This window comes from Thunnus maccoyii, chromosome 17, assembly GCF_910596095.1.
Source record: "Thunnus maccoyii chromosome 17, fThuMac1.1, whole genome shotgun sequence".
NCBI lineage: Eukaryota > Metazoa > Chordata > Actinopteri > Scombriformes > Scombridae > Thunnus > Thunnus maccoyii.
In genome coordinates, this window is record NC_056549.1 from 27,467,305 (window position 1) to 27,494,970 (window position 27,666).

The 27,666-nt window shown below is 41.8% G+C and overlaps 1 protein-coding gene and 1 long non-coding RNA gene across 10 annotated transcripts in view; one reads left to right on the forward strand and one right to left on the reverse strand.

Moving 5' to 3' along the window:
- Positions 1 to 1,489: 1,489 nt before the first annotated feature.
- Positions 1,490 to 27,666, forward strand: part of epha7 (eph receptor A7) — a 90,613-nt gene continuing 64,436 nt past the window's right edge. For 3 of the 9 annotated variants that reach the window (XM_042389557.1, XM_042389562.1, XM_042389561.1), the window contains exons 1-4: positions 1,501 to 1,863; positions 3,471 to 3,535; positions 4,162 to 4,831; positions 24,067 to 24,222. In XM_042389557.1, the coding sequence (XP_042245491.1) occupies positions 1,770 to 1,863; positions 3,471 to 3,535; positions 4,162 to 4,831; positions 24,067 to 24,222 (985 nt within the window). In that variant the 5' untranslated portion in view covers positions 1,501 to 1,769. Of the gene's footprint in view, positions 1,864 to 3,470; positions 3,536 to 4,161; positions 4,832 to 24,066; positions 24,223 to 27,666 lie in introns of all 9 variants that reach the window. The other 6 variants (XM_042389560.1, XM_042389563.1, XM_042389564.1 and 3 more) reach the window with 4 other exon arrangements.
- The window catches only part of LOC121881830, a 76,618-nt gene continuing 62,335 nt past the window's right edge, over positions 13,384 to 27,666 (reverse strand). Inside the window, exons 3-4 of the long non-coding RNA XR_006091928.1 lie at positions 15,480 to 15,714; positions 13,384 to 13,459 (exon numbers count right to left, since the gene is read on the reverse strand). This is a non-coding gene — a long non-coding RNA (uncharacterized LOC121881830). The remainder of the gene's footprint in view (positions 13,460 to 15,479; positions 15,715 to 27,666) is intronic.

Here is a 27,666-nt window from a genome sequence, read left to right on the forward strand (position 1 = left end):
CCTTCCACACATAAAAAAAAAAAACACCATTTAATGTCTCTCCATCAGATGCAATATTTGGATCCAACATTAAAGGAAACACTGAATGAAAGCCTTTAACACTCTTCCGGAAACTTTTCAACTTGTTAATTAGTATTAGATCTTTGTATTTTCTTTTCTTTACGTTATCATTTTGTTTCTCCGTATTGTGATTCTACTGCTGCCACTTCTGTCTACTCTGTACACCCTTTGTCCCTTTTGTCTCATTAAAGGCTTTTTGAGGGAATTGCTTCTTAACCAAATCAAAAGTCTAAAGACAGAGGGCATCATATGATCGTGCAGACTGTAAAACATTAGCAACACATAGTAACACATAGCTGAGCACAAGCAGGCAGGATGAGGAGTGTTATCTGGTAGTTTTACATTGTGTCTTTATTGTGTCTTTTACTGTGAAGCACTTTGTGACATCTGTTCTAGAAAGATGCAAAAATATATACATTGTTACTTACTTACTGTCTCCTCACACACACACACACACACACACACACACACACACACACACACACACACACCTACAAGTAGGGGCTCTCCAAGATGCCACTAAAATATATATTTTAAAGCAGCACACTTTAGCTGCAGCCCGGTGCTCTATAATCATGTATATACAACACTGTGCAGGTGATCAGTTGAAGTGTCGGGCAGATGACGTCCCACTTCAAAATAAAGGCTTTCTATTCTACATTTTTACTTGGCCACAAGCTGGCTGTTTATCTGTTGCACTGCATCAAATAAAGAACAGCATTACAGGCATCGATGATAAGCAAGGTTGTAGAGACCATGAAATGTATTTCAGTTGATTTTTAATTGACATTTGAGTATCTTAACAAAAAATACCACATATGTTTTTTGTTGTTATGAATTTTACAATATTTTAAATTCAATAAAAATAATAATATGCTATAAAAAACAGCTTGTGCAGGGCTAGACAGTTTCCTAGTTTGCCTCTATAACACCTCCTCCTCCTCCTCAACACCCAACATGTGGGGCCAATATGTTGTTTAACACTCAGGCTGAAGTGAGTGAGTCACACATCTTTCATTAAAACAAAGCTCAATTCTAATTCATAATCTTTGATCCAGGAAGCAGTGAGCTCTGAAACTTTAAGTCTGTCAGTTAAAATAATAAAGCACCAAAAATAAGAAACAGAAACAAGATTTAGAACTAATTCCTCGCTAATTCCTGCTGGAGATATTGGTGTAAAGTGTGTCTTTGGAGGATATAAATCTGATATAAAACTTTAAAGACTGTGGAGCTCGTTGTTTGTTTGTTTGTTTGTTTTTTTGAGGAGCTGTTTCAGTTCCTGGCACATACTGCTGTGGTGTGTGTGTGTGTGTGTGTGTGTGTGTGTGTGTGTGTGTGTGTCTATGTGGAGACACCAACTGTGCTACAGCATCCCTTGCCCTTTTCCTGAAGAAAACCAAAAATATCTGCTCTAAGTTGTGACAACATCTCCTCCGTCGTGCATTCCCTAAAACCCAGCCAGCTCCACGCGCCTACTGGCCCTCGGTTTGCATGACGTTTCCTCTTCTTGCTTACAATTGGACAAGCTCTCCGCCTGTCACTTTGACTGACATCACCGGAGCCATAGACTCCTCCCAGCGGCAGCAGACGCTATTTGAGTGGGGAACAGCGGATTGTTGTACATAGAGCCGGTTTAGTGTCGTCAATGGGAAGCACGCGAGACGGTGGCAAAGCGAGTTACGGTCTAGATTGAAACCCGCGGCTGCACCATGCTCTCCACGTCTATCTCGTGTCTGTGGATTACATTTTGCCTTCATGTATGCTGTTTTGTAGACAGCGTGGAAGCACAGAATGCGAAGGAAGGTAAGTTCTTAAAGTTTGGACTCTCTTCCATCCCATCGCGTTACAGACATGCGCCAAAATGAATAGAGATGTGTCCAAATCCAGCAGACAGCGTTATGGCTTTTTCTCTTGTTGCTTTTTTATTCCACGCGATTTTTTTTAATAATTCCTTAAAAAAAAGTGGATGTTTTATGAGCCCGGCGCAGTCAGATGAGGCCAGTGTGCGGGGATGACAGCGCTGTCGGCTCCCGGGCTGTAGCGATGAGCGACCTCTCGGTGTTTTTACGCACGGCAATTAAACGCTGTAGAGCACAGATTACGCAGAAGCTTAGTTTATATCATACTTCATCACCAGTGCGATATTGGCACAAGTAGCCTGCTCATTATAGATTAACAATCTATCTTGCCAAACAAGGTAATATCAGCGGATCGATCGTCCCAGCAGGCTCGCCTCGATGGCAGAGAGTGAGCCCGACTATCTGGACGCAGTTTTCGGAAGGTTATTTCCTCCAAAGTGGCCTCGGCTCTAACAGTCCTGTTTAGTCTTGTATCTTGGAAGGAAGATGCCGCAGATTGACGCGGAGATGTAATCTATCTCAGACGCTCAAATTGGCGTGAATGAAGGCTATAAAACACCAAAAAAAGAGAGGATTTAAATAACTCAAAATGGCAAAAAAAAAATTTGGCACTTTTAATTTATCGGATTCCGTTTAAATTAATGACATTATGTTATGCGTAAAAACAGAAAATCACACGATAGGTAATGATTTTCTCACCACCAAAACTACAGTGTAATAACCGTGCGCGGTCTGGATGTGAGGCTGATATGAATTGTAAATCCTCGGTGTTTATATGCGGGATTTCGTGTAACCTCCACATCAGTCTCCTGGTAGATAGAACCAGAGCAATTTTTTCTTTTGTTTTACGGCGGTGCGTCCTGACTTGCGTCCCCTCTTTCACGACGGAGCTGTCTGCTGACACTGAACACAATTAAAACAAGTTCTTTTTTTAAAAATTTCAATTCGATGAAAGCCGCCGCGTTTCGCCGCTTTGCGCTCTCGCACGTTTTTCCAGAACATAAATCAGACTGCAATGACAAAATCTTCTTCTCTGGTTAAAACTGAAAACAAGCCGCCCGGTTGGAAGGTTTCACTGTAGTTTTATGACCGCTTCCAACGGAAAATATTCCTCAGTTTAAACACATGTACTGTGTGTGCGTCGGGATGGAGGAAGACGCAGCTCGTTTGACCTTAACGCAACTCCAAAAAATGAGTTTTAACAAACTGGTGTGTAAAATAAACCATCGATAAATAGATCCAATGCGCGTAAATCCTATGCGTAATGATTCCCATCCCGTTCTGACCCGTCTCTATTTCTAGTCTTTATTCCCTCTTTATATGTAATGCCAGTGTCTTCATTTGCGCCGCAAAAAGTTCCCCCCGCAGAACCGAGGACTTGTCTGCTGCAGCATACTATATATTCTTATTGCATGTTTTTGCTTTAGCTGCTGCTGGTAGAAATTAGGTCACGGCTATATGCTATAGATATAAATGTGTGGCCTATCAGTGATACCCAGCCCCGTGCCCCGGTGAGATTTAACCACCTGCCTCTCGGTTTCCTGTCACTAGTGATTCTGCTGGACTCCAAGGCACAGCAGACAGAACTGGAGTGGATCTCCTATCCTCCCAATGGGGTAAGTCTGCAGAATCTCTGCATCACTGGCACAGGAACTGACTCCATATCTCTTAAATATATGTTTCCTGCTTTCTCTGATGTCCCACATCTGTGATAGGAATAATAATATCCAAAGGTGTTAAATATACATCAGTAGCCTATATTTCTCTGCTCACAGACGTCTTTACATAACACCAGATACAGAATGCAAGATGTTGTTTCTTCTACTAAACTCTCACGGCTTTTGACATTCAGAGCACAAAGGCCTTTAGCAAACCACTTCCAACTCGCTAGTCTGATTAAAAGCATGCAGGCTGTGAAACTTTTTAAATAAATAATGTGAGTAGAAGCAGATAAACTGAGCGCAATCATTCTTTAAAGATGTGCGTGTGATAAAACTGCAACTGCTGATCTCCCTTCATTCACTGCTTTTTATTGTACATAGAACCATCTAAAATAACTATATTTCATACACCTTTGTCATATTCATTGCACTGTAATCACTTCCAGTCGACGTTTGATTGCCAATCATTAGACGTCTTTATGGAGGTTTCAGTCTGATGGTTTTCACTTTTTAAATTGAACATGGTGGCGTTCCCTAATGGACTGTGTTCATTTACAAATGTATGTCTTCTGTTTTTTCAGTGGGAAGAGATCAGCGGTTTGGATGAGAACTATACACCCATTCGCACATACCAGGTTTGCCAAGTCATGGAGCCCAATCAGAATAACTGGCTTCGGACTAACTGGATAGAGAAGGGCGATGCCCAGAGAATTTTTGTGGAACTGAAGTTCACCTTGAGGGATTGTAACAGTCTACCCGGTGTGGTGGGCACTTGCAAGGAGACGTTCAACTTGTATTACCAGGAAACTGATTCAGAAGTAGGCAGGAGCTTGCGGGAGAACCAGTACGTGAAAATTGACACGATCGCCGCAGATGAAAGCTTCACTCAGGGCGACCTGGGTGAAAGGAAGATGAAGCTGAATACCGAAGTGCGCATAATTGGCCCGCTGTCCAGGCGGGGCTTTTATCTGGCCTTCCAGGATGTAGGGGCATGTATCGCCCTGGTCTCTGTCAAAGTTTATTACAAGAAGTGCTGGTCTATCATCGAGAACCTGGCCACCTTCCCAGACACCGTGACGGGATCGGAGTTCTCCTCGCTGGTGGAGGTCGAGGGCATATGCGTGAACGACGCCGAGGAGGAGGCCGACAACTCTCCCAAGATGCACTGCAGCGCCGAAGGGGAATGGCTGGTGCCCATTGGGAAATGTATATGCAAAGCAGGATTTCATCAGAAAGGAGATGCATGTGAACGTGAGTGCCTGTATTTATTTATTTTTTCATGATCACAGTGAAACATTTTTTAAGTAGTAATTTAATTTACTCATCAGAATTCCCAGAGTTGTTTTCTTGTTGAACTAACTTTTAGAAATCAGTCAGGGGCGTCCTGGATTTCACACAACAAAAGGTGTGCCAAGAAAAAAAAAAAACCACAGGCAATAAACTGGGGAGTATTTGTGATTTGATTATGCAAAACAGGTAAATGACAATTTAGGCATCATTGGCTGAATAGTTGTGTTGGCAAATGGGATTAAAGCAGCTGATTTGACAGCAGTAAAGATGGATAAAATATTGAGGCCAGGCATCCGCAGTGTAATAACTGGAATCCGTGTTAATTGATTACAAGGCTTTTAATTTATAGCCACAATTCTGTTGACACTGGGATTAAATAATAACTGGAGTTTAGCTCCTCAGCTCAAACACTGCTCTCTTTCTCTACTGGCAGGGATCCAAGACAATCACTAGCAGAATACACAGGTCTAGAGGAAGTCCAGCCAGTCTTTCAGTATCTCTTTGCCCCGGCCGAATGACCCTGACAGAAAAGGAAAACAAATAGCTGGCGAACTGTGGCATTTAGGCCTCGGGATATTTATGAAGGAACCTAACAGGAAGGGCAAATACAGCCTCGGTGGAGCTCATTTTTTTGTTATGGTGCAGGATTGTGCCACCACAATTAACAATAACATGCTTTCTGTCACTCTAAATGCTCAGAGGATTATTTTCAGTGGCCACCTGACTTGAAAGATAAAAATCACTATGGATTAAGGGGGGTGGCTTAGGTCACAGAACTTAAGTGGCCTGCCTTGTCAGCCAAGCCTTTCTTTTTCTTTTTTTTTTTTTTTTTGCAAAGTGGGCAACCGCAATCTAAGCAGCTTATGAGAAGCAGCAGCCAGTAATAATTGAAGGGAATGCGTCTAAGAACAAATTAGTGTCCCTGGCAGACAAGCTTTTATGCCACGCTGTCATCCATTAGGGACCCCAATGAGGGAGGTGTGTTAATGAAATATATTAGGCCATGTAATTTAGAGCAACACAACCCACCTCAAGTTGTGCTATGTCTCTAATGTTAGTAGACTATCGCTGATTCAACCCCAAGGAGTTCCTTTTTATTGTTCTTGTTGTTTTAATATGCATAGATGGAAGATCCAGTTGTGCTCTTAGGTGGAAAGGAAGCCCATGATTTATTTCCACAGGGAGAGCGATGCAGCATAACAGCCAACAGCTCTGGCTTGTCAAAGTAATTCTAAGCTACCTTTTCTTATTATGTCCTGGTGCACAGCCTTCAGTATCAGAAGACTGTTGCACCTCTCTATTAATTAATTGTTTATGTGTCACTTAAACAAATACCTGTGGATAGAGGTGACAGTACAGTGAATACCCTACCCCTTAGGTTGTTTAAAACCTGAAGAAGAAGCCTCCTTAATGTGTATGTGGATCAAATTCCAGTCTTGACACTGCACCTTTATGAGCTTTATCTCCACTGAGGCATGAGAAGCCTTTGTATTAAGGGGTAGTTAATCTAAATAAAATGAGAATCACGGTGCACCATCAGCACTTCTTCCAGCGGCTCCACAGACATTAAATTGTCCATTCAGTAGTTTCCCCCAGAACAATCTAAAAGCTATTCAAAGTATTTCTATCAGCTGAACAGCAGAGCAATAAGTCCAAGTGGCTGTGACCGTTAAAAATGTGAGATCCTGGTTGTTGGATGTCGGACTTGTCTCGGTTGCTGTAAAAGTCTTTCAGCTGAGGGGACTTTCTCTAATGGTGCCTCATGGTGATTCTGCACCTTAACTATAAAGGGTTCAGTGTGCTTCAAATGAACTATTTTGTACAGTCTGTGGTTTGAACATCTCTAAAGGATAAAGTGTTTATACATGTTCCAAATTGGTTGACTTGAAAGCAGCGTGGAAAAAAATGCCGTCGAGACGTTAAGAATCGTACAAATTGGGATAACAGTGCACGCTTTCAAAAGCATTCTTGGTGTTGCACTCGGTTGTACACATATAAAGTAAAAAATAGTTGTGTGAGGAATGAAAAAAGACAGCTTTAGAGAAAAGCCAATGATTGCATAAACTAGGTGTGCATGTTTTGGAATGTAACAAAAATTGTTGCAAATCCCCGAATTCCTGCATCGGAAAAAAGAGTTTAGACAGTCTGACAGGCGCATCATTTTATTATACTGAGGCCGTTAAAGTGCTGGAGCCAGGAATTTAACATTTTTGACTAGCCACCAAAAAGGTGCAAATTCATTTAACCGTTCAAACATATTTTTTGTAGATGATCCAATGGAAAAACATTAAAATTGTCAGATGTAGCCTTCCAAAGTCTGACATGGAAAAGGTGTGGGGGGGGTTTCAGATGCCACTGAATGATCTGACAGTCGCTTATTTTGAAGCAATCTAGCTCTTTAAGACAGTCCTCAGCTGGCCTATTTTAGTATCTGCAGTGTGCTATGATTATGACATGGCTGCTGAGTAAAATATTCAGGCACAGGGTGGGTGCAGGTGGAGTAAGTGAGTTGAGCTGTCAGTCATGTCATTTGAGGAGCCCCCTGTGTGGATGCAAAGGCCTCCTCCGAAACGTGTTGTGATCCACTCATTCATCACCGTCAACGAAGAGGGACCCCTTGTCTTTTCACTCCAACCCCCCCCCCGCCCCCTTTCCCCTGTCTCTCTTTAACTCTTTGTGTGGCAATCTGTGGCAGTAAATGTCACTCTTCTTCTCCGCCCGCTGCGTTCAGTGGTCTCAGTGTAATGGGTGTTGAAAAAGGCCAGTTGAAGTGTCCCCGCAGCCTGCGCGGGGTTCATTTTGCGAAGTGCGTGTTGTGAAAATAGCGCCCATTCATTCGCTGGTCCTGTTTAGCACTGGCTTCTGGTTGCAATGGAGCCACAGAGTCATTTGGACAGAGAGAGGGCCCTTGTGGGAGGACATTGGCGCCTTTGTTCCGCTCAATCCCGGGAATGTATGTTGTCCGATTTTGACACATCACATCATTGTGGTACTAAGTAACCAGTGCCTGAGAAATGATTAACTGTTGACCCTCACCCAAAAAAGGGAGAGGTCTCTATCTGGTGGAAAACAGATAAAACAGGCTGTATCTCACTGCTATCGGTGCATGCTAACAAGAGAATTAATGAGAGGATACAGCATCCTGTAGACGCTGGCACCATCCATCTTGACTGTCAGAGAGTTGGACAGAAGTTAGTTGGAGACTGATTGATGACTGGGCCCCTGAGGGAAGAGACTGAGCAGTCGGGGTCTGACCACGACAACTAGCGTGTATGGAAGCCACCAGGCAGCCTGGGCAGGCCAGGCCCAGCTCCAGGCCTGTAGAAAAAGCTGCACTTAGCATTTCAAATGAAGCCAGGAAGCCAAGAGTCAGGAGGTCCTCATACATCTTGACGCTCCACTGATTGATAAGGTGTGAATTTAATACACCAAATGGCTGTCTTTTACAACTGCTCCAGAGCTTAATTATGCAAATGACAGGTGTGCTTGGAATCCACAGGAGCACCAAATGGACCTAAATCACTCAAGATTGAAATAAATTGGTGATGGATGGGAGCTCGTCCTGTCACTGCCAGTGTCTGCTTCCTGTGAATAGTATCATTCTTCTACAGCCCAGGGCTTTTCCTCCTTGTTGTCCCGGCATGGCAGGTAGCAGTCAGACTCACAGATGTGGTATTCTCTGCTCATGATGGTACTACCAATACATACAATGGCAGTTTCCAAAAATTGGTCACTCAGGGGAGGACTTTGAGACATGAGACACAAAAAACCTAAAATGATTAGTGGTGAACCAATTAATTAATTAAACATTGAAGTCATTCATTGAGTAAAATGCCAAACATTTGCTGATTCCAGCTCCTCAAATATGACAATTTGCTTCCTTTCTCTGCTTTATACCCTTGTGAATGGAATGTTTTTGGGTTTTGGACATTAAATCAGACAAAACCGGCAGTTCAAAGGCATCATCCTGAGCTGTGGGAACGCATGATTGGCATGTTTCACTATTTGCCAATTATTTTTCTAAGCATTTAGAGTGAGCTGAAAGTGACGTTTTAAAATGTCTTCTTCAGTCCAAACCCCAGAGATATTCACTTTACCATCCAAGTGAAAAGTTAAAACCAGTGATTATTTGCCATCTGTGCCTAAAAAAATACTAAAACAACGAATCGATTGTCAAGATTTACTTTTCTGTCAATCGTTTAATTTGATAATCAAATGATTTTTTAAGATCATGGGATTACTTAGTTCTAATTTGTATGTTCCGTGCAGCCCAAGAGTTACTCAACTCTATGGTCAACCATTGTCATTCACTTTCTTTCTTCACCCACTGTTGCCTGCATTGTCTCTACTTCAGTTACTGGAGGATTTCCAATGTCGCCCCAGAAAAGAAGGTTGTGCTCAATATGCTGTATGAAGGTGGACAAAACAATAGATTGCATAGTAAGTTTCTGCAGGAAAGGAGACAATGGTACAAAAAAGGCCAAGGAAAAGGGTGTTACGTTTCAGTTGACGTGATGCTGCTAAGAACATATTCTGGTCATGTAGACTTGTGTTCATGACAGGACGATATTACTGCATCTAATTCCTTCTCATTAGACACAGCGACTTCTTCAGAGGATGAAAAGAAGGCAGAATGTTTGAAATTGTGATTTGGCAAGCTATGATAAAGAGTATTTATTTTCCACATCCAGTGCCCCCTTTTTAAATATAAACTTCCAAATGAGAAGTAAAAGCAAGAATAAGTCGTTTCCCGGGATATGAGGACATCTTGCTAGAGCCGGTGCCAGCAGTGCTTTCTGTGGGATCCGGCTGCACTGTCAACACGTCAAATTAAGTACAAATGCCTCATTTTGCATACTGGGAGGCTCATTCACATAGTTGTTTGGCTTGGTAAATATTTATCTCCAAGTTATATTCATATGAAGCGCTTTAATTCATACACCGAGGCAAATGCAAAGAAACAAAAACCTTGTCGTGACTAATTATTTGCTCCAACTGGTTTTCAGGTTTATTGATATCACATTAAGGCTGGATCTAAAACGCACTATCTAAGCACAGAGAACTGAGCTTTAAGAGGGACAAGAGGCTGCCAGCGTCTGGTCACTGGTAATAGGTTTGTCTCTCACCTCTGCTGATAAGCTACAGCAACTGATTGCATACATGAATATCAAGTAGCTGATGGAAAAGCTCAATCCACTCAGCTGTTGTAGGCGCACAAACCTTGTTAAGAAAACACTTTGAGAAGCATCAGAAACAATCTTATCGTTACTTTCCTTCAAATTAGTAACCTTAAGGTTCTTTACACTTAACCCGTTGAACCCTGTGATGTTTTCACTCCCTTTATTTGCAGGCGTATTACATATATATCATTATATGGTCATATATCATATTTTCAGTGAATATGTTAAGCTATTCAGAAATACCATTCATTTGCATGTTAGTGGTGTTATACATGCCCTAGGACTGAAAAAAGCTTTTCCCAATTTAAAACTGTTTGATGAGGGTTTTCAACAAATGGCAAATACCTGAATATGAATAGAGATGAGGAGAGTGTCCATGTATCAAGGATATAAGAACACGTTGATAGGACATTCCGGGTACATCTCAAGTCTCTTAATTGCGTCCACGTTACCCTCTCTTGCATCTTCTCCTTGCGTCTTAGTCCTTCCCACTGAGGATGCATGGAGAGACGTGAGGAAACCATGCGAGGTGGGAGGAAACGCGGAAATATGTGTTTTAGAGAAATGAGACGTCACGTGAAGCGACGTCGGCGGATCACAGCTGATCAGCTGTCAGCTTTAACAGCTATAGAGACTTTTTATGGAGTTACCGTCTACACACATGTGCACTGTGCTGATACTAATAAAAGGTGTTTGCAGCTGTTTGTAGCCTGTTACCTGTGATGTTTAACAAACATCTGCACATGAATATAAACCTGCATTCTGTATTTATATTGTGTTCTGTGTCCTGCTCAGAGGCACAGGAATCATTTCAACTGGCAGAATACATTTATATTATTTATTCATTATTTGCGTCTGTATTTATTGATATTCTGATTGAGAATTCATTATTTGATAACTAAGAATATGATCAGAGTCTCTTTTGAACACTGGAAATTATTTATTAGGCTAAATTGTTCAGGCAAAAAGAAAATTATGAGACTCAAACCCGGAGTTTACTCTGTCATCTGTCTTCCCTCCGATACGCAAACCGCACTGATGTTGTGATGTATCAGATCAGTCCGATCAGCTGTAGCGTCCAATCAATAACTGATATCCAGGGGGGAGCGTCAGCTGATAAAAGACTTCCGTGAAGGCTGCTCTCGTGCGTCTTCGCTCATAGATCCTCAGAGATCCCTCTTCACTCCTCACCGCTCAGAGCAGGAATAAGACATCTGAGACGGCCTTCAAGATGTCGGACTGGAACAACTTGTGGTTCAAGCGAGGATCGAGGAGTGAGGAAATATCAAATAAGAGACTTGAGATGTACCCCATAAGCCTTAAAAATGTCAAAAAAAAAAACAGATGTACAAACAACAATCAACTGGATAAATGTTTAGCCTTGATTCAAATCAGAGGTATGACTCTCAGAAGATGTGGTGAGATTTTGGATGCAAATTGCGCCAAATCAGCTCTTTTATTCTGTTTCAAGTAGCCAAGAAAAAAAAAAAAAAACAGAGAGTGATGACTTATCAGTATCCAGGTCTTGGAATCTGACCTGCTAGTCCAAATTTGAGACCTTCTGTTGAATACACAGAATCAAAGCAAACATTCCTCATTCTCACACAAACAAAGGCATATGGTCAGCTTTACTGGTAAGAGACTTTGTTAACCCCCTAAAAGGGAGACCTCTGTGACTTTGTGTCAGATAGCATTATTTCCAAGGTGACACCAGGGTCCACATTTTGCCATGCATAAGGTCAGTGAATATTAACTTCATTTACACATGGCTGCAGACCAGCACAGCGCCACAATGGGGGCCTGCCTGTTGTGTTTAGTAACGTGAGCGCACCGGCTGACAGGACACTGTCAAGACGGAAGATGGATGATCGCAGCAGTTGACCCCTGATCGCTAGAGGAGTCACCTCTCCGGCCCCCTCTCCCTGCATGACAAAAGAGCCCCCCTCCCCGTGCAGCAGCCCTCATCTCCACTTGCACTAACAGGTTCAGACATCTTCATCGATCCCTTCTTCCATACCTCTTGCAATTCTAAGCTTTTGCCCTTTTTAGCTATCCAAACTGTGGTGCAGATGTCTTTTTTGTAATTGCTTGCCTGCTGACTGCTTGAGAGGGATGTAATCAGACAGGCGAACTCCATGTCAGAAGACAATGCCTCTGGTGTTCTGTGTAGTGTCCCTGTGGCATGAGGGGGGGAAAGTGATATGCGACTGGGTCCGGGGTCTCGCCACCTTAAGAGGCAGCAGGGAGGGCCCTGTTGTCAGCGGAGCAAGCTCCTCTGGGAGTCTTCAGACCACTGGCTCTGTACTTCAATCTTCCTTTAAGAGGGAAATCGATAACTTATTACATAACTTCACACTTTTTTTTCCCCACTTACACCCAGAGCAGAGGAAGCAAAACTTAAAATGTGCTTAGCATGGCTCTGTTGTGGGAAATTCTGCTGTTTCTTCCAGAGAGTGCTCAAAACCACTTTTTTGGGGGGGTATTCAGGATGATTTGATTAAATGTTTGGTCTATAAAATGTAAGCAAATAGTGAAAAATTCCCATTACACATAATGAGAATGCCTGTTAGTCATTTTCTGTCTGTCTATCTAGATTATCTGCAGGACTTGATACCTCTAGGTGTGAATGGTAAATATATAACTATGTATATATTTTGTTATTTGGATGAACTGACCCTTTAAGAGCAGACCCAGATTTGAACAACCACTCGTGGGCATCTGAGGCCAAGCTGGTGTCTTTGTGTGTCAGGGGAGGCCATGGGGGCCTGGCCGCAGCAGTGATGAGCGGCTGGTTTGACATTGTTCCATTCCTTTCTGTCACAGCTCTGGGACCAGAGGGAGGGGGGGGCGAGGGGGGTGGTGGTGGTGGTGGATTGGGATGGGCGGGGGCTGGGTCAGGAGGGTTGGTAGGCATTGGCACAATTCAGAGATAATGCTCAGTTGCTGACTGGGGACATTTTCACTGCCGATTTCGCTTGGGCTGCAGGGGGCTTTGGATCAGTCAGACCTTTGGACCCTGTGCTTTCATCCCCCAGAATGCAGAGTCCTCGCCTCATCTGCTGTGTCTTTTAGTACAGCTCCCTTTTAGAGCTGGCCACCTCATCCATTAAAGGTAGCCGCCTGGCTGGCCTTAAGGGCCCTCTCTCCTGTTTCCATGTGAGTTAAATGAACTAAACAAAAGACGATTAGGCAGGGACATTTTCCATGTCACTGAGAATCCATTTCAAAAAGCTCACTCCGCATGATAACTTAAAGAAGCAGAGACCTCTTAGGAGGACTTTGCGCACTCATGATACAGCTTCTGCTCAGAGGAGAGTGAGAGGCCATAAATTCTCTGATGTAATGGGTTTAATTTTAAAATGCCCTTCATTTTCCACATCCGAATCCATGCAGTAAATCAGCAGGAGAGCTGGAAGAGAAAACAGGTGTTCATGTTTGTTGTTTGTAATTTGTATTGATGTCAGCAGTGACCCTAATGCAGCTAAAGCAGTTGTCTTTTGTGAGATCATATTACTTCCTCCTGTGTATTTCACTCATAACCTTTGCAGACGCATTGATTCTACGGTCTCGGTTTCATACGCATGGCTTGATAGTTTCTTCATTTTCTCCACGACAGTCTCATTTACAAATGAACTAAAGAGACATTGGAGTTACAGTTCATTACAGGATCACCCCCCACTGAGGGGCAGGGCACAGCCTGTTGAGTTATACACTGTGAATTCTGAACTTGATACAGTTATTTCAGATTAAATGTTACATTTTTTCCCCACATTTGAACATTAGTTTAAATTTCAGAGACAGATTTAAGGGGTAGGTTCACAAAAATGCAGATACAATGGAGATAAATGGAATTCCTATTGCTGTACTCACAGGAATTTGAAAAATTACATTAGAGAAGAGTATTTTTATCTGAACCCACATGTACGCATAAATCATCCACCCGCCACCCATCCAAACCAATTATTTCTTCCAATTTAGAGACCCGCATCCGATTATCATTACCGTTACTTCTCAGTGGGATATATGTAAGTGTGATGATATGGTAACATATTACACTGAAGTATGCTGGTTTTAAATTAATAAACTTTTTTTTTTTAAAGTAAAAGTTCTTTTTTTGGCGTTGCAGTGCAGGGAAAACTTTGCTTTGCAGAAATGTTGTAATTTATTTATGACCAAACAGATGGTGGCGCTGCGTTTCAATGGAAGAGGAAGAAGAACACAATAATGACATATGGCTTCATGCAAGTGTTGATCTCTTTATGGTCTACTAACATCGATATTATTATTAATATTTTCCTCATTAATAATGTATTAATTCACCCACCCACAACCCATCTGCTATTAATCACAATGTTAATTTTTATGACCCTGCCCGCCTGATCTGCGGATTAACTGCGGTGCCCGCGGACATAACTGTGAATCCGTGCATGACTAATAGCTAGTGTCCTGGTTACTATGGATAATCTACAAAAAAAACTTTTTACTGGGACTATTTCTTTGGTAGAAAGAAGTTCCATTGACCTCCATGTTGTTGTGGTGGAATCTCAGAGAAAGATATCTTAAAAATCTGAGCAACTAAAACCAAAACTATGTAGATAGCTTGATAGCACTAGTGAGACTAAGTGAGAAAATGTTTTTATGTTATTTGGGTGAACGACCTCGTAAAATTTTGAAAATGCATAAGGCTAAAGTTAGTGGTTTTATGGTGAGAGTAGTCTGAAAGAAATATAAATGGAGATTATTTAAAATGATGGTAATCTCCACTTGTTCATTAGAAGAAGAAGAAATACTTTATTGATCCTCGTGGGGAAACTGATCCCCATCCTATTTACACACACTAGGAGCGGTGGGCAACCACAGTGCAGCCTTGGTCAGAGGCACTGAAAGTAGTATTAACCCTAATATACATGTCTTTGATGTTATTAGTGTTAGTATTAGTGTTATTAGATTGCTGTTTAATTCTAAATTGGCCCACTTTTAGGCTAAATGTAGTGAACTGGCTGTAGCAGTAGTAGCAGTAGTTAGTAGCAACATAGCAAGAGCATTAGCTTAAATTTTAGTATAACTTAATCAGTGGCTGACTTTGATCTTTGCTGTGTACAACCAATCAGGCACTTCCTTTGGGTTTTCTCTGCTTAGAGGGCAAAGCTGCATGCCCTCCAACACAGTGTAAGGGAATGCTAATCTTCTCTTTGTTTCTCATGGAAAGCTACTTATCTCCTGCTAAGCACAGGTACCTCGGATGAATGGGCCAGTTGTCTGTATGTGTGGAGTGCAGCAGCAGCCAGACAGAGCCATTCCAAGTATGTGTGGGGCAGAGGGAGGATTCGGCAACAATATGACATCAGATTTTTTTTTAACCGTTTAAACGTATGTTTCAGCGGCTCTGACTTGTTTTTTTTTTTGACGTCATTGTAGCCATGTCCTACCTTCTCTGCTTCCTCTGAAACCCACGGGAGGTGTTGGTGTTGTTTGGAAGGGGTTTGACATTGAAACTCTATCTCCGTCCCATGAAGAGATTTTCAGCACGGCCTCAGTTCTTTTCCCTTTTCTTTGTGTGTTCTGCCACTGTTTCCAGGAGCTGGGTAGGCGCCTCGCCTCTCATAGGTGGGAGATTAACATGTCTGCGGGCAAAAACCCAGCTGCTGAGCATCTCCTTCTTTACTGAAAGAGAAAAAAAAAAGGAGCTTTAGAGCAGTGCAGAAGACTCATAGGAAAAAGAAACATTTGACAAACACCTGCTGCTTCCTTTGTTGCTCCTGTGATCACACTCAAACACAAAACATGTTTGAATATGAAAAAAATTAGAGTGTAAACCACACAAATTCTGTAGCATAAAATGAATTCTTGCATACTTTGAATATGGTTTAGATGATACAAAGGTATAAACAAAATGTTAGCCTGCACTGCAGTAAGCTTAATAAATAACTCATGTCTCCCTTCAAGGTACACTTGATTTCTCCAAAACCTTTGCAGCTACAAAAATCCACACATCACCCACAAGATGAGATCAATTGAGCTGTCCTTTGGCTTTTCAAGTAGAAGAAATACACTCAGCTCGGATTTTTCTCAGGTCTGCCTGCCTGCTTTGCTCTGAAATTACTCACAAGATGTACTGCCTCTTACATTGCAGGGGAAAACACCACGGGCTTTAGTCCATAAAAGAGATGCAGCCATAGTTCAGCATGCATAAAATGTAGTAAACAGAGTCTGATGAATGTCCACACTAAGGCCTACTATTTATTGAGGCAAAGAACATAAGTCACATCTAATCAGAGCTGCACACATAGGCCTTAGGCTACATTAATGCATAAGAAATAAGCTCTGTGTGAGCTATTGACATCCCTCTCTATAGTCGTAACGCACGGTCATGGTCCTAATCGTACGCCCTGAAAGTAAAACCGAAAAACATAAAGCAGGAGTTGGGTTTTTAAATAGCATTTCATGGTCGTCTGAACAACCAGCTAGACACACACAGCATTTTGAAATATCTGACAGAGAATGTTTATGGCAGCATTGACATCAGATTGCAATGTAATAGAAGTGATCAGACAGGTTTGAGGGAGAAAATGTCTTTGTTTCTCACAAAAATGTGAGCGAGTATCCAACTGTCACATATTTTGATCATATTTAGGCAATGATCTTGTACAGCTGCTTGTTATTAGACGACATTTAACAGCTAAGTGTGGTCAGATTACCCTGCTAAATCCCCTATTAACCCTAGTAACCCTCTGTTCTTCCTCTATTCTTAGTAATGTGGATGGTATTCCCATGAAAAAATACTATTCAGCCCCAGGCTTACTGTATGCTAATTTGATTTAACATATTAATGTAGGAATAAAGAACATATAAGTGAAAAAAATGAACATTTTAAAAAAGATTTTGACACAAGGATCCCCTTCAAGTCAGGGCCTGGAGAAGCAGGATCTGCTTTAAGGTATCTATTATTCTTGTGCTTTAGTGATGCATATTCCCAAATTAGCACAAACTAGTTGACACACAGTAAAGCTGCAGCTTTTGTGGCCCCTGGACTTCTGGTGCCCCGAGTAGTTTATCACCAAAAAGTTCTGTTTTGTGTGTCTTTACCAAAACTCATATCAGCAAAAACAGTGTAGAAGACTGATCACTATCTGAGGGTATGTGTTGAGGACCGTGCAGCACTGGATGTCACAATCAAGCAGACAGAGGCAGAGACGCTGGAAGGAAACACACACTCATGTAAACCACTGGTGACAGGCTCCACATCTCACCAGGCTTGTGTTTAGAGTTGATATTTATAAAGACATTTCCCTATCGGAGTGGCAGCAGCCATGGCGACCGTTTTTACGGAAAGCAATGGTGTCTTTTTGAAATAAGAAAATAAACTGTTTCCTTTATCACGCTTGACCCGTTCCACCTGGCATTCATCAGCGGCGGGGGCCTGCATGTTGGTCCTGTCGGCTGCTCTCCTCCCTCTGCCTCTTTTATCACTCTAATGGGGTGCTATCTCCAGGCTGCTCTCTCCGGGTCTCCGCGGCCCCCGCTCGGCTCCCTTCAGCGAGCATTCTTTCCACATCCATCCCGACACACGGGCGGATTTAACACATAATCAGGCCGGACGGGAGGGCAGCCGGAGAAAGGGGGAGGCTCGGCCCTGACAGGACTCATCATGCTAGGACCGTGGAGACAGAAAGGCCCACACTAGTCATTCTCTCTCTCTTGCTGTCTGCAAAAAAACGGAGGGAATCTCCCACATTCCCACACTGCGGCTCACTTTGAGCCCCGTCCGTAGGAATATTGAGACAGATGGGGAGAAACTCAATATCCCAGCTGCCCTGCTTGGACCAGTTACTCCCCTCTGTGCTCAGCTGTAATAAGGACAGTAACCTTGATTGGATTTGTGGGCTGTAAGCAAGCAATGAAGGTTGTTTTCCAGCTTCTGAGAATACTAAGACAAAGTATTGTTAGAAGTTTTTTGATATCAGGACCAATACAACACATGGTTTTTGTACCAACATTGAAACAATACTTTTTTGATACTTTCGGACAACTAAAGCTCAAATCATATTTTTTGCATCCACATAGCCACAACGGTCCGCCAAAGTAAGTTTGGACATCTGGTCACGTCAATGATTGTTTGTATGAACGTCTTTGCCGACATGTGCGACATGTGTTGACTGTACACATGGACCATTCTTGTTCAGATTTGATGATTGACAGTTCTTGATACTTGATACTATGAACAGATTTAGGTCTGTACTCACAAAGTTTGGGGATTCAGTAAACAGCCCTAATGAATACATAGAAAACTAGAAAAGTGCATAGAAACTGAAAAGGTGCCACTGCATCACCCCATAGAACTTGGTGAGTACAGTGACCTGACTGGATTTGTGGGTTGTAAGAAAGCAAGGAAGGAAGTTGACTCCCAGTTTCTGTGAATTCTAGGAATAGATAAGGTTTGGAATTTTCTTGCCATCGTGATACCTGAGTTTTGGTCCCAATACCATGATGATCACTTTTTGATATCTAAAGCTCAAATTATACTTTCTGCATCTGCATAGCCATGAAGATACACATGCCACAAATAGTGTCATTTGCATACCTACATTGGTCACAAGAAACAAATCTGAACAAACCTTTGATTCATCGTCAGATTCCGACCAAGCATTCTTGATCAGTTTTGATATTTGATGCTACGGACACATTTCAGTTGGTACTCAAAGAGTTTCAATAAGACTGAATAACCAGCTGTAGTGAAAACTGCGTAGGACACGAAAGGGCAAATTTGGAATCCGATCTGTCAACAAAGACACAAGATTAACTCAAGAAAAAAAAACCCACTGAGTGCCATGGCGTCACCCCCAGACAAGGGAAATAATTATTTTCTATTTTGGCCAGGAAGGGATATGTCAGACGGGCGTATAAGGAGTCACTGCCGCTCCCCCCCCCCCCCTCCCCGCCCTGTCTGTCCCTCACCCAGAGTGTCATGACACTGCCAGAGCGTGAGAGAAATTGGATGTAATTCAAGAATGTTAAGAAGCTCAGCTCAGAGGAAAAAGAAATAAACCGAGATCTTACGAAAATACAGAAATCCGTTCGCTCCCTTTTTTTTTTTTTTTTTGTGTATGTGTGCCTGCTTAAGATAAGGAGACTTTGTTTTACTCTCTGGACTGTGATTGAGACACCATAGTCACAGGAGCATTTGATTATCTCTATCCCACCGCTCTCAGGACCTCTCCTTTCTCAGGCTCCTCTTCCTCTCCGTGTATAAAATTGCTGACTGCAGCTTGTCCCCCCACACATCACTGAATGAAAGTGCTTGACCACTGGAAGGGAAATTACAGATGCTGGTTCTGTAGCTTGCCGAGGAGTTGGCTGGAATGTAAGACTTGTATTTTTTTTTTTTTCTCTGCTTAACCCAAACCCGCTTCTCTAGGGACTGACTAATTTCTCAGTGTCGTAAATAAGCCGACTGTTGTGTCTGCCGCTGAGCTTTTTTAGCGGGCCCGTGTCAACAAGCACAAGCTATTAGGCGGCCTTTATCTGCGCCAGAAGAGGACCAGACTTACATAAATGGGAGTTTTTTTTCAAGGAGTCACTCTTATACACTTCATCCTTACAAATGTAATTACACGTTGGGCTCTAAGTCCTCTTGTCAAAGTCAGCACAACTTGTAAAGGGTCTTGGGTTTTGTATGGTGTTTTAACATGTTTGCGTGTCAGTGTTTGCCAGTAAGGTGTCAGTCATTTTGTCAGGTGAGAAGGCTATTGGGTGAACAGACTTGGTGTAATTGCTTTGTAGGTATTTCCACTCAGAAGGGAAGTGTTGCTGCGGGGACAGTCAACAAAGAACCTCTCACTCAATATCATCCCATCTCAGTGTCGGTTTTACAGAGTCTCTTCAGCATCTGGTGCCAGGAAGGGGAACCAGCCAGCAAATCAGTGTTCACTGCTGCTGCTGTTGCTGTTGCTGCTGCTGCAGCCGCCACTGGGGCAGGAATGCTGGGCAGGGACGGCTATGTTTGTACTTGTCACTCAATGCACTGGCAGCGGTGGGAAGAGCTGCAGAAACACTTAGTTGCCTATGTCATACAGGCATTTGATTTTGAGGCCTCATTTGCCGCTTTGTTGCTTCTGTAAATATTTCTGGGTGCCAAACTCGGTCGGACGCACTGATAAACACATCTGTCACTGAAAAAGCAAGAAAAATGAACCGTGTTTTGCTCATGAGCTTGAGTCAAAGGATCCAAGTTCATTACAACAGAGGTCTGGTTTCTGGAGTTTTGGCCATCGGTTATGATAACATTATCCTAAAGTAATTTCTGAGATATGGGGAAATGGCAACATTGCAACAATGACGTCCAACAGATGATCAGGCAGGTTCGATACAAGCTGACTGCTAGATTGCTTGGTTTTCTGTACTTACCTGTTCATTCGCTGCTGTTTGCTAACGTTGCATGTTCATGTAAAGTCAGTAGTAGGCCGTAACTGTTAACAGTGACATCCATGATTAGCTAATGTTACCTGCCCAGCGACTGCAGATGGGAAGTAGCAGTAGTAGAGTGTATGCTGATATAATTTAAAAATTTCACACACCTAAAAAATATGTTGGTGTGTGAACGTCTCCTATTACAGTTAAACAGTTTTATACATTTTAGAAAAGAGGGCACTAGTTGGTACTCAGCTAGTGCTTTTAGCTTGGGTATTGAAATCAGTGTTGGGGGGGAAGAAGCATAATCATAATAAGTAGAAATCACAGTCAAAGCTACAAAAATAATTTGCAATAAACTAGAATTTTCCTTTAAAGTTGTGTTTACTTCCGAAAGACCTCCCCTCCCAGGCCTTATACTCGTCGTAATCTGTCCTGCGGATCCCTTCATCCGCTGTCGTGGCGGTTGCGGTGGGAGACAGCTCCGGTCCCTGCCGGGCTTTCCCCCTCTACACACTGGCCACCCAGCAGACGGACTCTCAGAAACCCAAAGGCAAACAGACATGCTGGCTTATCAGAATGTTTAAACAGCCTGGCATGGTGGGAGAAAACAGCGTCTTAAACTGGATCTGGCCAATCTTTAACCTGCTGGAGAAAATGCTTCAGTGTCATTATCAACATCCATGGGGGAGTGTATACACAACGTATCAGATACTGCAACTAGACAGGGTTTACTTTGCTGTTTGTCTGAATGTTATCGCTCATCAGAATTGTACATACACTCAAAGCTGCTAAATATAATGAGTAAGCACTTACAGACTCTGCGTATGTATTTTTCGCCTGGTCAGCATTCAAGACCCGCCGCTCGCAGCCTCCTTGTGGCTCTGTTTTCAATTACTGGCTCAAAAAGGTAAAGAAAGATTAGAGATAAAATCATGTCTTTTTCCTCTTGGAAAAAAAAAGGTCTTGTTTCACAAGGCTGTGGCAGTGCGATAAATGGAGAATGACAGGGCTTTCATGTAGCTGAAATGGGGATACCCTGTGCCTCGGCCTCCTCTTCACGCCGCTGTGGAAGCGTTAAAACTCAAAAACTCTGATCCCTCTATCCTTCTTATTGCCGCCCTGTCACAAGAAGTAGAGGCCAATATTTTTAAATCCTCCTGGAAAAAAAAGGAAATAAAAAAAAATAGCAGAGCAGAATTGAGATCTGAAAATCGGGTGGGGTGACCCACTATGAAAATCACTGCTCATTTCCCACAGTGGCTCATGAAAAATGCATTTTAGTATAATTTGATAGTTTGTATGCAGAGCTATTCGTAGAAAATATAGATTTCTTGCAGATTGTTTAAGAAATCATGTGGCCTAGATTGCAGTTATTCACCAGGCTAAGCTCTGTTTTTGCAGTGTGGATTAGCCCATTTGGAGGCTAAAATAGCCAGACCCAGATTAGACATTTTACTCCTTAGTAGTATTTAAACATTAACTCAACAAATGCATGTGATTCACAGTGTGGGGGGGGGGGGGTTGCTGTATTTGTTTGGCATTTCCTTTCTGTCTTCGTCATGACTTGTTATCATGGCTCATTTGGAACCTACAAATCACTTGTAATTTTAGACACATGGTAGGTGGATGAATTAATTGAGTTTAAGAGTGTTATTTATTTTACTGTCTCACCACACAGACAGTGAGGAGGCTTCCTCGATTAGTCAGATCAGTCTTAGGTTTGTTTACCTACTTGGTCAAAGGTAAAATGTTGAAAAGATCCACATGCTTTCTGCTAAATGTAGACTTATCTCTGCTCTGTTGGAGAATGTTTCCTCTAAGAGATAGGACTCGTTATAAACAAGTCGGACCCCTTTACTGACCTGAGGATTCATCAGATTAAAAATAGTCTTGTTATTTTCCTTTTTCAAGTGAGAGGTTGTAGTTTATCCCTCGGTGAATGCTTCAACACAAGATTTTTGTAACACTGTCTCATGGCTCGGCCTGCTTGATGAAGCCTGAGGGGGGAAGGTTCATTCAAATACCGGCTGCATCAAGATGTGAACACAGTGGTTTGTTCTGTCATGCCCTCCTCGTGATGGGAATTCAGGTGCAAAGTGAAGACTCTTTCAGACAGTGTTTGCACAGGACTAATATAACCTGGAGACATCCACTTATTTGTTAACTGCTGAGATCATCAGTGAATATAATCCTGTGTGAACCCGGCTCTGCTGGGCTTTACTAAATAGAAAACGCTGTGTGAATTCCAGGTTGAATTTCTGGCTAGGGGTGGGTATCCTAACATGGCCGTATTAAGCCATTAGGGGGGCCAGGTGCAAGAATGAGCCCCCACTGACCCCCCCTACCCTTCATTACTACAGTACTGGAATACTAATTTTGTCTTCTTTTTTTTTTTCACTAGAAATATATTTTGAACAGCCCTTCCCACCAGAGGACCTTGTTTTCTGTAAACTCTGGTGAACATTTTCCTCTGGCAGAGAGAAATGCATCAACTACTGCTGCAATATGAGGATATTTCTAAATTGACAATAAAACAAGACAACAATTTAAGGGATCCTTATCAAAAATACTTATGTTATGAAAATGAATCACATTAAGTCTAAAATTGCCTCAAAAACTAATACCAGTCTGGCTACATTAACTAGTTAACACATGGTACAGCTGAGACTGTTAAGGGTCTGGGTGGTCTGGGGCTCCAGGGAAGTTGCCCACTTTGTTTGGTAATGAAACTTTACCATGACAGGAGTTTTCATCCCTATAACTAAATAATACATTTTTCAAGTAGAAAGTTTATGAATGTAAACATGTTTTTCCATGATATACCCATTTATTCGTTTAACAAAATACATCACAATTCTCAAAATGTAATATTGTTTTGACATAAGCAGTTGGATGAGAAATTTTCCCAAACAAAATATGAAATAAAGAATAGGTAGACAAGCTGGCGGCCATTTTCCATATTTTAAAGTTTTCAATACTTTCCAAGTCAAGTCAGTTTTATTTGTATAGCCCAATATCACAAATCACAAATTTGCCTCAGGGGGCTTTACAATGTGTACAGCATACAACACCCTCTATCCTTAGAAAAACTCCTCAAAATAAAATGTAAGTTGTGCTACACAAATTAGTTTTTTCATTCTTTTTTTGTTTAAGGTTGAGTTTTCTCTAAACTATGATATATTTTTCTAAAAAGTTTTTACCTCATCTGGCCTCAACAATTATTCAAATGAAACAATCTGAGATGTTTTGAAAGGAAAATCACTGGTGGAACTGTTCACCACTCATAGACGTGCAATCTGTAAGACGGGGTCGCAAGTAGACACTGAATCATTTTAAATGGTCAGAAACCAATAATACTCTATTCATCATCTTTTTCTTCTTTTTTTTAAATAAGGAAGTGAAAATTGTAAAAAAAAATTTGAGTACTGTACTTTACTTGTATTTAATTTCCACAAATTTCCCTACACAGATACAGGGGATCAACTGGTAAACGACATGACATTCCCACTTGATTCTGTACTAGTTTGTACAGAGCTTTCGACTCAGTGTTTCTGTCTTTGTCTTCCTCTCTCCCCCGGCCTCAACCCTTTTTATTTCCTTCCACAGCGTGCGGTCGTGGTTTCTACAAGTCCTCCTCCCAGGACCTTCAGTGCTCTCGCTGCCCGGCGCACAGCTTTAACGACCGCGAGGGCTCTTGGCGCTGCAACTGCGAGGATGGCTACTACCGAGCACTCTCTGACCCTCCGTCTGTGGCCTGCACAAGTAAGTCTGCCATGCCGTTGCTAGGTAAACACAGCGCAGATCACTTGCCGGGATCTGAATTTAAACAGCCACACATGCGTGGGGGAAAAAAAACACACGCCAGACCTGCTCAGTCAGTCTGCAGTGGCCCCATGAAAGCCCCAGATGTGTTCCATAGCAGTTCCTCTGCCTCCCAGTATGTCATTATAATTATGTTTGCAGGCTTGCATGTCTGTTTTCTGTCTTAGCTGGTTGCTAATGATGAGAGGTGCAATTTGCCATTTCCCGTCTGAAAGATTGCAATTACAGTCAGCAGCGGCAGCCCAGGCAGCACCCTGCGTCTTCATTTGTCCTGGCTAGTGTAACAGTTATGTGACAGCCATTGATGGCTTATTTACACAGGCCGGGGGATTCAGTCTGAAGGGTGGGGCTCATTTGCTTCCAAATCCATTCTCTAACACGTTTATTTCAAGGCAATGCTGTAGGTTTTTTTTTTCTCCTGTTGCCGTCAGCTACTGTGCATGGGGAGTGACACACCCTGCCGGGGCAATGTTAGCACTCTGCTTTATCTCTTGAGGTAAACAGCACCCCTAAACATAATCTGTGCACCTTATCTGTGTGCCTTCATTCTACTGATAATCTATCACAAGACTACTGGATAGGCCCACACGCTTCTGGCTGCTGGATACACAGTTATGTCATTCTTTTTTTTTGACGTATCTATTAGGAAGGAGACGGGCAAATTAACAATTCAGATTGTGGTTATTTATTTTGTACCATTTTCTGTTGATTAAAACACAACAAAGACACATATGCATGTGCGGGAAATCAGCATGCCTGGATCACATCCTGAGCAGAGCTGCTCTTTTCCTGCCAAAGTAGGCCAAGTCAGAATCTTTAATGTGTGTGTGTGTGTGTGTGTGTGTGTGTGTGTGTGACACAGAGAGAGAGACTGCTGCTGAGATATTATTCAAATAGTAGAATTTTATAGTGCTGCATTAGCTTGTCTATGCATTAAATCAGAGAATCAAAGAGAGGATTATATGGATTGGAGTTTGGACTTATTGTTGTAAATGTCATATGAAAAACAATTCTTTGTCATTTATGAGTGTCGGTAAAACAACACATTGAGCAACATCTCTGTTGTCCCTGCCTGCCCTTTTGCTCTTCCCATTCATTTCAACATATCTTCAGTACACAGACATGTTCATGTTGCCCCAAGTGTGTGTGTCAGTCATGAACTATTTGGTACAAGTTTGCACCTTTTCTTTTTTTAATTCCACCCCTTCGGAAGAATAATGTTGAGCAAGTTGTGGCATTATTATAGAAGTGAAAATAAATGATCAGGAAAGAATATTTTAGTTACAACACTGGGTGAGATAGAGGATTTGCAAGAAAAAATGATTAAGATTATAACTTGAATAAGAAAAGCTGAGCTATGATGTCCTACAAACATTATCTATCATTAAAACTTCAGCCTTCTATTTTGCATTTTAGCTGGCTGTTCTTCTCCATGTGCTCCACAAATGTGGAAGAAATGTTCTAAGCAACAGAAACTTTGCCTGTTTATAGGAATACTCCACAGGACACTTTTTATTAGCTTGAAGTCATTGTTAACATGTCATTTTAAGAAAGATGATGTCACTTTTGAAAAAAAAGAGATAGCACTGTCTTCTTCATAGACATAGTTAAATTAATAAGAAATAAAACACCCTCTTGTTCAACTCAGCCCACTTAGGAGTTTTGTTGCTACAGCCTTACTTATGGTGGCTAATGTTAGCTAATGTTAGCTAATGTTAGCACTCTTCTGTACTTCTGTGCTATGCTATGTTGAGCATGTCACAAATAAACATTTCAAGGGTTTTATCTCGGGCTGCAACTAAGGCTTATTTTCATTACTTTATCTGTTGATTATTTTCTCAGTTGGTTGTTTGGTCTATAAAATGTCAGAAAATGGTGAAAAATGTTGATTACTGTTTCCCTAAAGCCCAAGACCTCAAATATCCCAACCAACAGTTCATAACACAAAGATATTCAGTTTACTATCATAGAATACTAAAGAAATCTGAAAATATTCACATTTAAGACATGTTTAATCAATTATCAAAATAGTTGGTGATTAATTTAATAGTTGACAACCAATCAATTAATCAAATTAAGTATATGAGACATGCTTGTTTGCTGCTTGTGGTAAGATTTTTGCTCTTAGAAAATACCATTATTGTATAATCATAATCATGTTCAGCAAAAGTTACACTGTATAGTTTTAACTTAGTGAAGAGGAAAAAAATGTAGCTAGCTGTGTCAAATGGTTTCAAACAGGTAAGAACTGTGGAATGTCCTCACGTTGAACTAGCGTCACATGAAGCAAAACAGAGAGCAATATTATAGTGTTCCTTTAGCAAATTTGTCTTTTTAACTCCATTCCCAGAACCATCTGACACAAACAAGGACATAGCTCAGACTAAGCAAATTGAGGCCGGCCAAAGACCACAAATCACCAATCTCTCCGTGTAGCACAGGGGCAACCATACAGATCTTGTTCTAAAAGACAGGTCCATTACTCACTTCTCCAACCATCCTAATCGGATGTTAACGCTTCACTCTAACGTATCCCACTGATCAAGGGCAGGACACACATGCGATGGTAAGAAAGAGAAAGTTCCCACTTCTTTGCAGTGTCCTCTGGCTGTTCCCTTCTGGGTAATCACCTTGGCCAAGTAGCGCAGTAATTACTGAAGTTGCCTAATGCACACTTTCCATTATTCATTTTCATTAACTTTGGGTCTACACTTGATGACCCCATACCATTATATGTAAATATGTATTTTTAACTTGTATGAATAGCTTCGCCCTCCTCTACATTCGCCCAGTACAATTTTTTTTGCACAGCTTTCTGTACGTGCATTTCCTCATTCATCACTGGATTAAGTCAGTGTGACCAATAGTTACTGTGATTTCCTTTTTTCAAGCCTTATCCAGGCCAGGAGTGAATAGTAATTGAAAATGAATTTGCACTGCCTGAACAAATAGCTTGATTGACAGATTTTTTTAAATAGGGGTTTGTAAAGCTACCATATCGTAGGCCTTAGCAAAACAGTGAGATGGATCTCTGGCACACAGAGATTAAGAATGTGTCTATGAGGATTTGAGAGGAAATGAGATGAAGATGTAATGTGGGGACATGAAAAGCCAAATCCACGTTGAATAAAGATGAGGGAAGAAGAAGTTCCAAAAACATAGCTCCAAATACATTGTTTCCCATGTGCTATGTGTTGAGAGGAGGCGGAAGGAAGAAATGCTTTTGTTTGTCGAATGTTTGTCTAAGCCATTCATATGCAAAGTTGTGAGAAAATGAGATATATGGGGACAGCTATGGGGAGGCATTTTCTCTAGAGGCAGGGCAGAGACTGGAGCTGTTGACAGGTTGGGGAGTGGGCATCAATCATGCAACAGCTGTGAGCA